The sequence below is a fragment of the Gambusia affinis genome, linkage group LG10, assembly GCF_019740435.1.
Source record: "Gambusia affinis linkage group LG10, SWU_Gaff_1.0, whole genome shotgun sequence".
Lineage (NCBI taxonomy): Eukaryota > Metazoa > Chordata > Actinopteri > Cyprinodontiformes > Poeciliidae > Gambusia > Gambusia affinis.
This window is the reverse complement of record NC_057877.1, coordinates 13,838,339-13,855,685: the sequence shown is the minus strand read 5'-3', so window position 1 is coordinate 13,855,685 and position 17,347 is coordinate 13,838,339. Positions and strand designations below refer to the sequence as shown.

At 38.7% G+C, this 17,347-nt stretch overlaps 2 protein-coding genes across 10 annotated transcripts in view; one reads left to right on the top strand and one right to left on the bottom strand.

The window, feature by feature from the left end:
- Nucleotides 1–5,974, bottom strand: part of elavl4 (ELAV like neuron-specific RNA binding protein 4) — a 91,494-nt gene extending 85,520 nt beyond the window's left edge. For 4 of the 8 annotated variants that reach the window (XM_044130231.1, XM_044130233.1, XM_044130232.1 and 1 more), the window contains exons 1-2: nucleotides 5,246–5,943; nucleotides 4,533–4,673 (exon numbers count right to left, since the gene is read on the bottom strand). In XM_044130231.1, the coding sequence (XP_043986166.1) occupies nucleotides 4,533–4,673; nucleotides 5,246–5,293 (189 nt within the window). In that variant the 5' untranslated portion in view covers nucleotides 5,294–5,943. Of the gene's footprint in view, nucleotides 1–4,532; nucleotides 4,674–4,937; nucleotides 5,196–5,245 lie in introns of those variants that run through there. The other 4 variants (XM_044130237.1, XM_044130238.1, XM_044130235.1 and 1 more) reach the window with 3 other exon arrangements.
- The window catches only part of agbl4 (AGBL carboxypeptidase 4), a 442,148-nt gene that overhangs the window by 136,729 nt on the left and 288,072 nt on the right, over nucleotides 1–17,347 (top strand). Inside the window, exons 1-2 of one of the 2 annotated variants that reach the window (XM_044130230.1) lie at nucleotides 11,690–11,809; nucleotides 13,142–13,264. In XM_044130230.1, coding sequence (XP_043986165.1) covers nucleotides 11,764–11,809; nucleotides 13,142–13,264 — 169 coding nt within the window. In that variant the 5' untranslated portion in view covers nucleotides 11,690–11,763. Of the gene's footprint in view, nucleotides 1–11,689; nucleotides 11,810–13,141; nucleotides 13,265–17,347 lie in introns of those variants that run through there. The other variant, XM_044130229.1, reaches the window with a different exon arrangement.

The following is a 17,347-nucleotide window of genomic DNA, read 5'->3' as shown; positions in this document are numbered from 1 at the left end:
CTTCGACGCGGCACTCAGCTGTGAACAAAAAAGCAGGTTTTTCTTCATGTGACTGTTTTTAAAATGACAGTAGTGTGTATGTCTGTTCAGGCGTGACAAAAAAGAGCATCTGTTATTAAATAAGGGAAAAAAAGACCAATTAATGTCCTTTTAGACAGGAGATTGTGTTTGCACTGTGGATTTTTTTTTGTCTGAAGGAGAGGGCTGAGCAGAAGCCATCTGAGTGAGATTATCAAAGACGAAGACAGGTCAGTACAGGGCTTGTACCAACTAATACCTCTTTTGTTAGGGTTTGAAAGGTTGGCATACAGACATAAAGCTGTGTTTTGAAATCGCTGTCAGTTTTACAAGAAAAGCTTAGTGATCTAATGCATCTTACAAAAATGTCTATTTTATTCAGGGAATAGGACTGTCTAAATGTAGCTGTAAACGTGTCAAACAGTCGCAGAGATATTGTTTTCACAACCGGTTTTTGTAGATAAAATATCTCGACAGATTTGCAAACACAGTACTTTTTTTCTTCCCAGACTTGTCTGTTTCATTATTCTCTCTGCATTTATTCCCTTTAAACAAAATAACTCCAACTGGATGAGAAAACATTGCTCTATGTTGGCAACAAATTTTTTCCTACAATTAAACGTCTTTTCTTTTCTAAGATACTAAAACAAGCAGGAGGAAGTAAGGCCGTTGTTTTCCAACTATTAAACTGCAACAACTCACAGACACACTATGGACTTTTAAGCCTCTACTACATAAACTGTGATAATCACAAATTAGCTACGTTAATCCATATATTTAAAACAAGTTGTCAATCAGTGTGGGACTAATATTAGACTGACTTCTTCTACTTTGGCTGTTGTTGGCGGATGTGATCCTATTTGTTCAGAGATTATAGATTGTGCTTTTTCTTGTAAAACACAATCTTATTACTAAAACAAACTAACTATAATGTTAGTTTGTTTTAGATGTCTTGTTCTGAATACACATTTAGTCTACTAAGAATTAAATGTCTTTGATCATTTAAGACATGATGTAAGAGATCTTTCACTGAGTGTTGAACCTTCTGTTTATGGCATCTCATACTGCCAGGTTCATATACACTAATCACATGCACAACCTTTGCTCTATCATCCACAGAGCCGATGAACATAGAAAATAAAGCAAAACTGCCACACATAAGAAATCTCTGGGGATAAAGGGGAATACTGCAAAACTAAAGAGAAACGAAAGGGGAACGGATAGTCGGCTTGCAGCATTTATGTACAGTATTGGAAGAAAAGGTGTCTGTGTGGATGAGGGGTGTGCATGAGCCTGCAGACACCTGCTTCATTCTGCAGTGATGGCTCCCAGCGGGACGCAGGCTCAGCTGCTGATCACTAGGCCCTCCCTGCAGCACTGGTGGCCAACACGCACACATCTTCCAACAAATGTGAGCCCCCCATCCCCCCCAAACCCCCCATGCCTCTTTGTAGCGAGTGTCTGTGTGTTTCCTGTGGCTGACACACCGCATGTGCTCACATCAACCATAAACATGACACGATGCACTCGCACAAGCTGCACAGCCCGAGCTCATGTGATGCTGAATGTGAACTCAAATGTGAAGCGGGGTGGTCATAAATCGCTCTACTGTAGTGGGAGATACGCTATAGGCGTGATATGGTTCAGTAGCGTGTCTTCTTCTTCTTCTTCTTCTTTTTTTTTTTTAACCCCCTACAAACCCTGTAGCTGAAAGGTTTTTGCTGGACAGAGCACTGCATCAAATATCAAATAATTGGCGACTGAAAGCAGTAAAAAAGGACCATCTTGTGTTTATTCCCTCCAACTTTTCAGCTTTTAAATTTTCAGCCGATCACCTAATCGTTTTCATCTCACAAAAGCCACGTTTGTTATTTTATGTGCCAACACTGTGTTAATCAAGCGCCATTGTGCTCATGGCCACGATTATCATTTCTGATCCCGCAATTTGCACATATCTCCATTTCTGTGTTTCTCCGTGTCTGAGCATCTCTTTCTTTTCAGTGTCGCTGTTCACTGTGCTTGCACCTGTTTGTGCCTCGGTGACAGCAGGGTTGTAGAGCATAAATGAACTAATTTCCTGGATACAGACAACACAGCAATCAAGGAAAGGGGAAATGCACTGAGAAGCACAGATGGAAGGAGCTAATTATTGTTATGAAATAGAGATGACCTCTAACTATCTCCTGGCTGCTGAGATTCTGTGGTGACAAATGTTTACCGGAGTCTGTGCCACCAACCGCCATTTTTACCTCCCCTTTTTTGGATGGGGTTGTTGAGGGGTTTGTGCAAGCCTTCGTTTTGAATGTTGAAACAAAAGATTGTAGTTGTCAAACAAAGCCTAGTGTCACATGGAGAACGACAGCTGCCTGCAGTGGGTAATCAGTGGAGCTTTCCTCAAATTAACAGCATTCAGCTCTGAAGCATGGAGCACACCATCTTCGTAGATGTGAGGTTATAAAAATTGGGTGTCAGTGACAGCAGATAATTTTGCAATTAGATTTTTTTATCATTAATTTCCCATAAACAAATTTAACTTCTTCTTTTAAGATAGTCATCGTAATCTCCCTAAAGCTACAAACCGAACCTGCAAATGCTCGTTGTGAATGCTGGAATATTTGTCATTAATCATGCACATCTCCGTGTGCCACCTGTTAATCGCTTTTGAAATTAATTTCTTTTAATGCTCCTTTAAATGCACTTCCCTACAGCTGTGACCACGGGATGCCCACACACTTAACATGCAGCTTGTTGCACAAACACACACGCACTGCCGTACAAATCTCTGTAGAAAATGACATTTTGGTGTCTGTACAGAATACATATGGATCAAATGTAAGTCTCAATAAATTAACAGACATCAAAACTGCTTCCTTGACCGAAAATGTGCCTATTTATTGACGCGATGCAATATTTAAATGGTACTAAGCAATATTGCGCCACCTTAAAAATACAATGAAATCTTGCTTTTCAGACTCTGCACACCAAAGGAGCCAGAATCTTCCAGCACATTTATCTAATGTATGCAAATGATCTTGCTATGCTTAATGAAGGCACCATTAATCACTTTAACGATGCTCTTTTTTAACCAGAGTAATCATCCAGACACACACACACGCCCGCACGCACCCACACACACCCACCCACCTAAAAACACACACACGCGCACATTTTTAAACAAATACACAAACAAATTCGCTTACACAAATGCTCACAGAAAAACCTAAAATAAATCCCCAAAATAACCCATTAACAAACCTTTCTATTTGCCAAAAATCTAACTGTGCAGTTAGTAATAACAATGGGTTGAAATAATGTTATCCTACTTTTGTCTAATCTGTTTATGATGCTCCACCCTGCTTAGTCAGTCACCTGAAAATATTATCGGAAAGGTTTCTGAGAAGATTAATCAAAAAAGTATTTCCTCAAATGCATTTATGTCATAAATTCAGCTAATTTGTTTCGAATAATTTATGATCCAGCACCTTTATGAAAACAGATGATAACAGTGGGTCTAAATAGGCAGTCGAAAGCACAAGGCTTTGCATAGAATCCGACATAACGCCCTCCACCGATGTGCTCAGATTTAAAGAATTTTAAAGCAAATGTACGGTTTCATGGCCGATATTTCACTGCGTACCCGACACCCGTTGCATTTGCATAGACTTGACGGGAACCCCTAGGTACAGTCAGCAGCAGCAGCATGACGGTGGGTTATGAAGGCTTCCGGGAGGCTCCAGGGTGTGGATCTGAGCCAGTTTGAAGGAGAGCCCGAACCAATGAAGAGCTTGCAGCAGATTAGACACCCACAGCTTCGTGTCGCTTTTTATGCGTCCAGTCAGGGATTTTCTTACAACGCTTTTTTTTTTTTAATGCCTGAACGTTGAAGATTTTCCCAAGCCTCTTTTCCCTAAAGTAATTTTTTTTTTACTATGTAAATTGCAGAGTAATGTTGACTCTGGTAGTAGAAAATGTTCCTGTTTTTTTTCTTTCTCCTGCTTGGTGGGAATTTAACTGACATGAGAGTTGCAATTAAACGTAATTGGAAATCCGTCATCTTGCAGATGTTTAAAGGTCATTCTGTTATTGTATGTTATACTTGAAGTTTTGGGAAGCAAATGCATGTGGAAAAATCTGTAATATTTTAACAAGGACAGAAAATAAATGTTTAACATATTAACCCACTCATTCACACACGCATGCTCACGCAAACACCTCAAATTCCCCTGATGATAAGCTGACTGGCAGAGGCTAAAGACGGAGTAGGCGGCCGTAATTGAACAAACATAACAATGTAAATATTTGCTAATACAATCCACTGGGGATACGGGCAGAATCCCACAATTGATTTGCTCTCTTAATACCTTTTGTTTTTTGCTGTTTTCTTCAATACACACAACCCAACTGTTTTTTGTTTTAATCTATACTCCTATCTCCCGGCTTCTTTTGTGATAAAGATGCTTCCCTGTGTTCATTAAATAGATTTAGATACATTGTTCTGTCTACTATCCTCTTACCAGGGGTGACCTGTAGCCCATCTGGGCGGGCGATGACAGGGGATCCCTGGAAAATAGCGGCGAGTGCGTCTCGGGGACGGAGCCCACGCCACTGGCTGCCAGTCCCGAGAGCTGCCCGTACCTCGCCATCATCTTGAGATGCTGCTCACAGAACACACACGCTCATACACGGATACGGGAGGAGAGGGGAGGACAGGCACAGAGATAAAAAAAGGGAGGAAAGAGAGGGGAGAGGGGTGTGAGAGACGGGAAGGAGAGCAGATAACAGCAGGTATGGGAAGGATGGTGGGAATGCTAGAGGGGAAAAAAAAAACTGAAACTTGGAAGAAAAAGAGGGAGGTAGACGGGGATTTACAGAAGACTTTGCTCTCGCACAGAAGCATGTGTGTGAATGTGCACACTTACACTTGCACACACAGTTTCAGCCCAAGGTGCGCAATTTCACAAGCAAGCCTATGTTAGATGGGCTCGATGGCTACCTTGGTTTTGATGTAAAGTCTAAGCACTGGCTCTCTGTTTATGATTACAAAGCAGAATGAGTGAGACCCCCCCCCCCCATACCAACCAGCGTACTGCTATCAATCACCCCCCTCTATCTTTTGGGTGCAAAGACACACGCAACACACATGACAGAATGGTTGGCAGCAGACGTACACAGGTGAAATGTGGACAATTGTAACGACAAATAAGGGAAAGAATCCAGAAATCTTTACCTCGTTGCTCAACAAAGCAGCGTTGAGTGTTCGGCTTATTTCAAACATGTTCAGATTCGATGATGAGGTTTTTGTTCTGTCCTTTAAATTTTTTTTTTTTTCTTTTGGATTCGCTTGAATTTCTCTGCTCCCTCCTGATTTCTTCTTCAGAATCGGGAGTCAGTCTCTCTGTTCTGTCCCGGGAACACAGAAAAATAAAGAAAAAAAATCAAATCAATTGAAAAAAGAGGAGGGTATAAAAAAAATCCTCTTTAATTTTGGATTTGGGAGCTGTAATTTTTCAGTCCTGTTTTTGGGTTAGTTTTTTGTTGTTTTGTTTTTTCTTTCGCTCCCTTGTTTGCTGATGCACTTCTGCCTTGGCTGTGGCTGTTAGTTGGAGGCGTTTGAGCCCAGGGTCTCCGGCGCGCACGCACAAACACGCGTCTGAGGAGTCAATACGCTGTCTTTTAAAATCTCCCCAGAGTCAGCACATTAAAGGCAGGCAGTCGGTAGGTCTGTGGGTCGGGCTGGCTGGCTCCCTTATCTGTCCCCCGCACACTGGCTCACACAATACGCTCCGATCCTCACACTGCTCGCTAGCAGATTAGCCTGTCCCAAAACATAGCACTTAGTTTAAACTCCCCTCCCTTTTTGCTCTCTCTCGCTCTCTCTGTCTCGCTCCTTCTGGCTCCCTCCCTCTCTAACTCCATCGCTCTCCTCCGCATCGCTCTCTCTTCCCCCAGTTGCTCATGCGTTCAGGCAGCTACAGTTCACTGTGTGACCACAAGGTGGGAAGACTGTTCTAGCAGCTCCGCCGCCACATCCTGTCCTCTCTGGGCATCTCCCGTCATTTAGATTTTCCTCTTTTCCTCCTTCTTTTGAAGCGTCAGTTCCTAAGACACGCAGGAACACCGCACAGACGCACTCTATAGCTTACCTAACAGGTCAGAGGGTTTGCGGAGCAATGTTGTCAGTAATTAGTAATATCATATTTCTTAAGTGGGAGTAAAGTAATCACCTGCAAGGAACTCCAGTAGAGTTCAGTTTTAGGATATCTCTGAGAGAAAATCAGGCTGCGCTGAGCGTGAAGGTCAGGTGGTTGTCCTTTCTCCTCAGCAGGGTGTGGCGGGGGATGACGAAGCAGCCAGTCACAGCCATGGCAGGAGATCCCAGCACCTCAACAAACAAGCACAGAAAAACATGAGTCATTCTTACATTAAGTTAACATCTTTGATATTTTTGGAACTCTGATTTTATCTGCATAGCTGCAGACTCTCATGGTATGATGAATCTGGAAAAAATGCTGTGTTTTTATTGTATCATAATGTTTATGCTACAATGTATGACATTAATTAACAGAAAAGAAACAGTTACTTCTTAAATTTAAACAAACATACATGCTCTATTAAAACATTATATCTTTTCAGACTGAACCTTTCCTGTTTTAGCTAAGTTTTGATCACCAAAACTATTTGCTAAGTGTCATAATAATGACAGAGGGAATTGCAATATGTTTTTAGAAAACTGTCAGATTCATTAATTTCCTTAGTATTTGGTAAAACTGAAACTTAAATATTTTGGATCTTTTAAGGATGGTTTGCTGCAATTTCACCCAGTTTCTTTTGAACAGAGCTTATGCAACTGAGACGGATCAGTTGCCTTTGTCTAGACAATTTCAATGGGGCTGGAATCAAAGGTTTGTGACGGCCACTCCAAAACACTGAAGTTCTTGTTGTTTTGTAATTAATGTGAAGGCATGCTTAGGGTCACTGTCCATTTTGAAAACTGATTTGGGTAATGTCTTGAGAAGTTGCTTTCATATTTGTGCATAGATTTCAAAGACAACCAAACAGCATAATGTAACAGCCCCCGTACTTCACAGGTGGGATGATGTTTAAGGATTGCAAGCGTCCCCCCCTTTTCCTTCAAATATAAAAATGCTCATTATGGCCAAACACTTCAATTTCAGTTTCATCAGACCACAGGACATGTCTCCAAAAATTAAGTGTCTCACACATTAGCAGCATCAGACATGTGTCAAAAAATAAGAACCTATTATTTTCAATCCACACTTGCTGGGTCTGGTCAGTGGCTGGTGCTCCAAGGCACAACACCCAGCAATCCTTTGGAAACCTGTTATATTAGGAAGCATCAATATTACTGATAAAGCTATTCACAGCTGGAGTCTAATACTCTGTTCTTTCATGGCACAGTGTGTCACGACACATGTAACTTATGCCACATTTGCCGAATGATGCACATCATTGGATGAGAAAAATGGAAGCACTCCTGATGTGTATATTGTGAATATTAGTTTTACAATATTTGTTCCTGAGTGCATTTCCAAATTAGAATTCATCTTGTTATGTTGCTTCTGGAGTTATGGCTTCTTCATCATTGAGTGGCCTTTCAGCCTATCTCAGTAAGGGCTTCTTTCACTGTGAATAATGACAGTCTCTTACTGCCTTCTGACATTTTCCTCACATTGTCTTTAGCTTTTGTTCTGGCTGTGATTTGCATTTCCTATCAAAACACGTTCATTTCTGGGACCCAGAACCAGTCTCCCTCCCGAAACGCAGGAAAGCTTTTGTAATTATGCATACACTGTCTGAACAGATGAACCTGGCATCTTCAGGAAAATTGGCTAAAACCAACTTTTGAAGGCCCTTAATTCTTTCTCCTTTAGGTTTTACTGATTATTGTCTACATTTGTCCTGACCAGAATTATTTCCAGCTATATTTGTATTTATTTTAAACAAAGAAAAACAGTAGCACCTTATTTCAGCCAGCTGACCTGCAGATTTAGCTTTATGCTCATATGAAACAGAATTGGTTTACTTTGATGCTAGAAGCTAACCTATATCAAGTCTGCTGTAGGAGAAAGTAAGTATAATTGTTCTCAAAATCAACCAACACTGTCTAAGGGTTATATTCTATAAATGTTAATAGGACCATTTTCACTAATCAAACCTTTGAGCTGTCTTACTCCTAACTTCATCTACATAGCAGAGGACTGGTTCCCAGTTCTTTAAATGTGCTTTTCGCTGTCTTGAATTAGAGTCAGGGAAGTGGCCAGTTAATAGCTGCCTATTGACACTGGACCATCTGTTTAGGTGGCTGCTGTCCAGCACATGCAATGGAGGAGGGGGATGAGCAGAGGGATGGAGAAACAGAGAACATGATGGACAAAAAAGGGAAAGAGATGAAAGGATTATGGAATTACAAATTGCTGGTTTAGCCAATATTTATGTCAGCAGAGAAGGTGAAAAATATCACCAAACTCGCACCGTATAACAGTGTTTACACATTTTAAATTAGCACGTACTCCTGTTTTTGTAACATTTTTATCTGCTGCAGAATATGTGAAAACATCATCAACAACATTGTTGTGTTGTGGCACTGTTGTACTGATTCAGCTCTGATTCAGTGTTTTTTTTTTTTTTTTCCTTTTTCACTTAGAAAAGGACTGCTTTAGCCACATCTCTGTCTCGTAAAGCTCGTGGTCTCTGGGGACAGCTGGTCCGGCACAGCCCTGGGGGGAGCTGTCAGTTGAATCATCCAAAGTGAGGGCTGATTCCTCAGTCAGCTGCCTCTCAAGCCTTCCTCTCTGACCCACCCTCACTCCCCTGAGCCCCCTGATTGCTGTCACCATAGTGATTCTCTGTGTACCGCCGCCTGGTCTCTGCACCCCAACTGATCCTGCCACAACCCCCCCCATCCCTCACACTCTCACCCAGTCTCTCACAACAGCCTGTCTCCAACTCTGTGCCCCTTGTCCTCACTTGTTTTGATTTTTGCATGACTTGTTCCTTCATTGGTGATGGACTTTAAGTGTGAAAAGTGCCCAGCATGGCAGGGTAAAAGGGTTTCCCTGTACTTGGTGGAATATAAATGCTAAGACACAGATTTGCTTCCTTTAAACACACAAACACTCTAGGCCTGGGGATAGAGTCGTATAGATTCTTTCTGATTTCGCCTTTTGACAATTATAAAGAATGATCTATTTGATCATTTTACAATTTAGAAGAAAGAAATTTCGCCCTGAAAGACATGTTTGCTGAGCCAAAGCTATGGTTTCCCAGAAGGCTTTATTTAAATGGATTCTTCACAGGATTGTGATAGTGCTGAGCACCCTCCAGTCACTCGCAACCTGAGATTAAAAGAGCCAATGTTTTTTTTTTTGACGTTCCTAGAGATCTTATTTTAACCACAAGATGTGATGTTCCGAGTAATCAGTGGTCTAAAAAGCTTTCATGAATGGGTGTAAATCTTCTCTCCTGAGACACAATTAAAATGTGAAAAACCATGTTGTTGAATTTACTTTTTATACTTCTATAAAAAGTTTAGATTCTGTACTTATGTAAACCCCATGACAAGAAGTAACCACTACAGCATTCTGTAAGCTCTATATAGCCTTACATGTATGCAGGCTGATTTGACAGATTCAAAACTTATATGCTCATTTATATGGAATTTTTACCTCATTTAGGGGGTGATAATGGTTTATACATTCAGAAGAGGCTAGGAATAAGAGAAGAATTGTAATTGTAACCCCTCTGACTGGGGTTACAATTACCCATTATGAGGTAGCAAAGGGAAAACGATGGCTACAATAATCTGGTCTGTACATGGACTTCTGCAGACACCCCTAGCAGACCCTCGTTGACCGGCACATATCACAAACATTTCATCACATTGGCTTTGAGGTGAGTAGAGCAAACTAGGATGTATGAATTAGACCTATAATTTGGTTCCGGTGAGGAGCATCTAATTTTCAATGAGTTTGAAAATTAGATAGTACTGTTCAAAGTATTATACAGTGATGTAAATCTTTAACAGAGAAGCAAATAACAATGATGCACCAATCAATCAGCCAGAGATAAAAAAAAAATAATCAACCAATTTCCCACGATTAGGTTTGATGGAAGAGCAGGATTAATGCCCTGAAGAGCCCCAGGGCATCAAAACTCAAGGGCTTCTAGGCACTAATTCTCGGGTACTCGATATAACATTCCATGTTTTATGAGCTCATATAAAATCCTCCCCAAAATAACAAATGTCATATCTACCAAAGAGAAAATAACAAGCTCATCTATTGAAGTCGAGAATCAATGAACTACAACTTGGAAATCACTGGAATTATTAATTTATTATGCCATTTGACCTCTGATTCCAGGTACGCTAACAATAAATTTGAAATATGTGCATATATATATACATGCAATATATATTGCATGCATATATAGATATGCATGCAATATATATTGTGGCTCCATCTTTGTTAAATAAATACTAACAACTAGCAATATGATGTACATTCTGAAAGCTTAAGATTTGATAAATTTTGAACTTAGATTTTCATAGACAGATTTTCAATAAAAGGAAAAAGATCAATTATAATGTGCATAAATGAAATTATGATACTTCGAGAACCAAACAAATATATTACAAAGGTTGAAACTCGGCACATAAATAGCTTTGATTACAGTTCAGAAACAAAAGAACTTGTAGTGTATCTAATTCATTCTTCTCATGCTCCATAATTCAATTTCAATCTCTCTTGAAAATGAATGATTGTACCACCACATAGCTCTTTAATCGGCACAGCGTTAAAGGAATGACATAGCATTGAGGACAGCTATTCAATTTTCAATTTTAACAAAATATTACACAGCTGCTCTGTATTCTCTTTCTGTCATCTGAGGAATAATCATTCAGATCCATCTACTCTGTGGCCCGTTGATGTTGGCCGTCATATATAGATCACACGCGCTAAGAAAAACCATTGCTCTCTCTCGGCTCTTATTAATTTGCTCCTGTTACACACTGCTTACAAGCTGAAAATTAGCAGCAACCTGCATGGCTCTTGCTCCAGGAGCTGCGCGCTGGCTCATCTGATGTTCTTAATCAGGTGCAGCCTTTGTAATAGGAAAGGAATAGGGCCAGGCTTGATTGGCTCTGATGACATCTCTGCTCCAATTGTCTAGAAAATCTTCAGCTTTAATCAATCTACTGGATAATTCCCAATCTCAGACTCTTGCTTGCAATTATTGGCTTATTTTTCTCTGAAAATACCATTAAAATGGGTTTTATTTCAGGTATGGCAGTGATAAAACTGAATGATGCCCAGTATACAGATTGCCCTGCAGTGTCAATGGAAGCCTGGGCTTGTAATATTGTTATGTGCAGAATACTAATGTTGCCAGTTTCCGACACAGTGCTGAACATTGACATTACACACTGATTCTTCGGTTTACTTTTGGGAAATAAATCAGAGCTTTATCGCGAAATTATGCCACCTCAAGCACGCAACTTTGAATTACACTTATGTTTCAGGTAAACATGCAGCCATACTTATTAAACACAACTGAACCGTCTTTTGTTATGTTAAATCAATTGTGCATTTTTTGTGAGGGTACAAAATGATCTACTGAAGGGAACATACCTGCACACAGAACTGCTTGCAGTACAGACAGACCTCTCCCCTCTTCCTCATTCTCCGTTGCCGTAGTAACGCACTAAAAGCGTCGGCTGTGCGGATGGAGAGGAAGATGGAGGGAAACACTGACAGAGACGTCGAGTCTGGTGTGTAAATACGAGCTTTACATTGCTTTATCCTCACCTCTACACAGCAAAAAGAGATGCCACGCCGCCCTGCTGCCTGGCGAATAGCAAGCGGGTCTTTGTAGCCTTCGGAGAGTCTTTAAACATACGCTGTGGCTCGGTATGCTAATCGCCAAGCTAGTAGGTGAAAAGATGTAAACATGGAATTGTAATTCTAGCAGTTTTTGAGCTAACTTGGCCATCAGTCATTTATTGCATTGAAGAATATTCAAACCGTTTAGTTACTTCACGAAAAAAAACAGTGTCACAGGTGCAATGAGCATGGGCGCTAACTAGCTGGATTACAGTGCAGCTAATAATAGCAAACGGTTGCTTTTATGCTTCTAAGGTGAAGCCACACTAAACGATTTTTTCTGTAAAAATAATAAGTAAACTTCAAACAACTGGCCACAGTTTGTGCTGCCACTCCAACTTATATGGCATTTGCATGTTTTTCGCCGACCGTATGGTATATTTAGACTATACCTGTGCACACGTGTGTTTATTTTGATCCCTCTCATCTTGATGCAGGAGTTAGCAGAGTGGCGTCCTTAGAGAGATCCTCAGATCTCGCAATAAGACAAACTGTCTTTTCTCATGTGAGATAGCTCTAATTCAGGGAGTAACTGTAGCACCCTTTTAACACGCTGGTACATTATATATATTTTAATTGGGAGTGGCCATTAAAATTGTATTCCAGTAAAAGCACTACTTCAGCATATTTATACTCATGATTAGTAAATAGTAACCATCAGGGACATTAGTCAAGTAAGAGTAAAAATGTATTTTGTGAAAGGTTACCCAAGAACTGAGAAACAGATCATAACATCTAATTTAATATTTAAAGATGCTGTCATCGGATAGACAAAAAATATAAAGTTTAGTGTTAATTCTTTAATTTCAAAGACTTAAAAATATAATTATAATGACAAAACAATAAATTCAGACAAAGCAAACACTTTTCCAAATAAAAAGATAAAATTAATACAATTCTACTCACCTCTGATCATATGTGACTATGTGTTGCTTAAGTACTCATGTAGGAACTGGGAAATATGCATTGAAATTATTAGTGGGAATTAATTAATATGGGCATTGTTTCATCATAAATAAGCAAAGTGATACAGCGCTTTTTCTACACAGATTCTTTTAATGCATGTTTTAACCTTCAAGAGCTGAATTAAATGACATAAAAGATTAAATCATGTATGAATAGTAAATTTTTATATAAAATCAACTGCTGCTGAGTTTTATAGAAAACCTTAATGCAAAGTTAGACTTATGTAAATTCAGCATGTTTTGCTTGTTCTGCAGGAAATGAAGCTGGAGTGGAAGATGCCTTAGTCGGGAATGTCAACAAGCTGACAGTAAGCCCACCTGGCTACACAGGACCGCTACGGAAAGGACATCTGATTTTTGATGCTTGCTTTGAGAGTGGTGAGCAACACCGAAAAACAATATCTGAGAATGTTTAACAAATCTTTCTCCTCCACCAATTGCGATGGATCTTTGGCTTTGGAGAATGCTATACTACATTCAGGCAATTTGTATGTAGCAAAATAAATAATGCCAGACATTTACATACACTGTATAAAGTGACAGCTTTTTTCATCTTCTGATATTAAATCAGACTACATTTCCTGTTTGAGGTAAATTAAGATTGGTAAAATTATTTCTGTTTGCTAAGAGCTGGTAAAATGAAAGAAATAAGTTTTACACATTTCTATATTTCATAGAAAAATCCAAACAAATCAGCGAAGTGTCAGATAAAGACATGTGGTCCTTCACAAGTCTATTTTTTGTTTGAAAACGTTAGTCAGATTTATAAAATTAAACCCCCTTCATGAAATACACTTCAAAAATACAAAATCTTACCAAGCATTTTTGTCTGATTCTGATTTCTAGTACAAATCTCTTAGTATACTTGAAATAAGACAAAACTAACCAACAGAAAACTTGTCGGCAAGACATAAAAGCTTGTTTTAAGTCAATAATTCTGTAATATTGATTTTAAAATATTCATATGACATATTGTTTCTCTTCTGACAGCTTTCTTTCCCATTTAATTAGGGAAAAAATCTCCCAGTGGAACTAGAACTTTTCCATGTATGAAATAATTCTAAAAGTGTGGTTTAAGGATAACAAAGTCAATGTTTTGAAGTCCCATCACAAAGCTCTGATCCCAATTTTAGGAGAAATTCTTAGTCAGAAATGAACATTTCGTTTCAAACAAGGAGGGTTTCCAATCTGATTCAGTTACATCAGTTTTGTCTGGACTCATGGGCCAAAGTTCCAGCAAACTATTGTGAAAAGTTGCCCAAAATGTTTGCCCCAAGTCAGAGTTTAAAGGGAAGTTTCATCAAATAGCGCTTGTAACCTTTTGACTATAAAAAACCCAAACATTTTTCACTGTGCTTCACATTTATTAACGACTGACCTTGGTGTCATTATCAATGAATACATGGCCAAAATAGTTAGTATTCTGAAAACACAATCAGATTTCCTTTGTTGTCACTTTTGGTGCATGTTGTCCGCATAATGCATAAAACTAATCAAGCAAAGGCATCAAAGGGATAAGAAAAAGCAGAAGCTAGCAATCAGTTTTGCACAGACAAGAACCTTGCGAAGGTCAGTGGAAATAGCACCACTGCATAAACATCTAAGTATGTTACTTTTTGAGTATCAGTGTGATTATTGCCCTTTTTATAAATTTGCCTTTTCCCCTGATGACATGGCCGGAGCAGCAGGGACATTGATTAATAGGTGCATAGCTCCCACACAGAGATCAGCTAACATGTGAGTATGCCTCGCTCTGGTTGTATCTCCTGAATGATTTATGGTATTGATATTAATCTCTTTCCAATAAATGCATTACCAAAGTCATAACGGGGTGTAAATTGATATTTTTGAGCAAATGTCAAATTAATATTCTGCGACCGTTTCATTTAATCATCACTGGTTTTATCCACATTACTTCTGTGATGCTGTGTGCTTTTCTGTTTCTATGTACCCACTTTTGTCTCACCCTGTAACTAAGAAGTCTGGACAATGGACTTGAATAATCCCCCACTGTGTTTAGAGGGCTTTTGCTGCTTAATACAGTACTCGGTCTGTCCTCTAAGCAGCCATACAACATTTCCTTATTAAATAAAATTGTGTTCCATATTTACATGTGTTTGAATACAAGTGTTAAAAGTTCAAACATAAAACATGAAAAACTTTTGGAGCCTTGTCAGTGGAAATGGTAGGTGATAAAGTGTGAAGAAAACATATTTATTGTGTCATTGTGATGATGTTGCAGTTGTCTCATAGGTCAAGTATATTAAGCAATACAAGGTTGTGCAGATTCAGATTCATTGTCCTGTCATATCTTAGCAAGTTTGCTACTGGACCTCTTTAGGTACAAAAGAGTACGAACACCATTGGGATATCTTGAACTGACCATGCATCAACTAGTATACTTACCTGCAAGGGGGTTGTTTCATATTTGCTTTGTTTACTGATGATTTTTGAATTTGGTATTTTCTACATGCTGTCTTTATGGTTTTCTGTAAGAAAATTGGTTTCATGGATTAAAAGAGTAATATCCATCAAGTTGATCTCAGCTGATCTATTGGTTTTACCAGGGGTTGCAATCTGTGATATTTTATGTCAAATTTATCAAAGCCAAAAAAGTAATAAAATGAACACATTTTAAAATCAGAGAATACAAATGGTTTAAATTCTGTGAAATATTGGCTTTTTTTTTTTAATGAGTTTGTTTCCATAAATGATAAAAATCTGAAATGGACCAAAAAATAAGCTCATAAAGCATAATTTAAATAAATGGACAGAAAATAGTCTGATTCATGGCCATTTGTAGGTAAGAAAGGTGCATTCAAAATGGTGCAGGGAGAATTGAAGAACATACACCAAAAGTGGTGAAATGCTCACCTAAAATTACAGGATGTAGAATGAGATGTGATTTGTCACATGTTCTGTCTGATACCTGAAATACTTCTGACAACCATGAAATTAAAGTCAGTTGTGTAAGCTTGAGGGAATTTCATACAATTTTCAATCAAATGCCACCTTGTCTCCACACCCACAACCTTTCTCTGAGACTGAGATCAGGGCATTGTGATGGCTACTCCAGAGCTTGTAGGCTTGTCTTTTGTTGTCTTTTAGCTAATGTGTAACTAATTTAGTGGTATGCTTAGGTTCATTTTCTATTTAGATAACCTATTTCTGTACAAGCTTTAACTTCCTGAGTGATGTCTCGACTCGCGCTGTTTCCTTCAGATGTTCTTTCCTCTTGATGCCATCTACTTTCAGAGCACAAACTGGTCTGCATCAGCCACACAGCATGATACTTCCACTTTGGTACTTTGTTGTTGGGATGATGTTGCTAAGCTTGCAAACATGCTCCTTTTTTCTCCAAATGTTCCAATGTGGTTATTATTCCCACCTATTATCTATACCCACTGTGCAGACCATTGTTATTATGAAACCTTTTAATTTTTGGCTCATTAGGGTACAGGACATATCTCCAAAACTTAAGTTATTTCTTCTTAAGAGCATTTGAAAACCATGACTAAATAAGATGTCTTCTTTCATTCTTTCACTTAGCAAATTGAAATCTTTTTTTTTAATTATAACTGACCCAAAATCAGGACAATTTCAGTCTGACTTACTGTCAGAGAGTATAAGAAAAATTTACATGTCTTTTATTAAAATAGATAACATGAGGTTTAATGCCTCCCTCTTGTTGCTATCAACATCCTCTGCGCTCTTACAATGCATAGGTTTTACTTTGTTGTGTTAGCATAAAAAGAATAAATATATATTTATTCAAGTGGAAACTGGTCATATAAATTCTTTGCCTAATGTGTAAAACCTAATTTAAATTTAGATTGTGCTCATCTCCCTTTTTTCAAGCTATGTGCTAAAGAAGTCAGAGATGGTCAGCAGACCTCCATACAGCAAATGCATAATGACTTTGATTGTTAGTTGTGGGTACTGAAATGACAACTAATAGAGACAACTAATAGAGTTGTGTTGCTTTTCTTTATATATAGAAATTTGAATATATATATTCAAATGGGATTTGCTGAACGGATGAGGAAATGATTTCTCCCTATAGGACAATAGAAATGAGAAGATTTTCCTAATCTTTAAACATTAGGTTCCAGCCTGTTGTTTCTTTTAGTGGTGCAGATATTCATGAAGCTGATAATTATTTTGCATAATTATTATTTTTTTTTGTTTTGAAAATTGAAATTACATTCTTATCTTGTCTTTTCACATTTGTGAAAGATAAGATTGCACACTTGCACTTAGCCAAGGCTTAAAATCAAATGTTGGTGGTGAGGAAAATTGCATCAAAGTCTTGACAGGAAGCAGACAGTGGTGGCTTTGTTTTACTTCACCTCAGGACTATTCTTCAAATCTAATTAAGCCCTCATTGATTCATCATACTACTCTCTGTCAATAATGACTTACAATATGAAAGAAAGTCCTCAGGAGTGGCAAGTGTTTAAT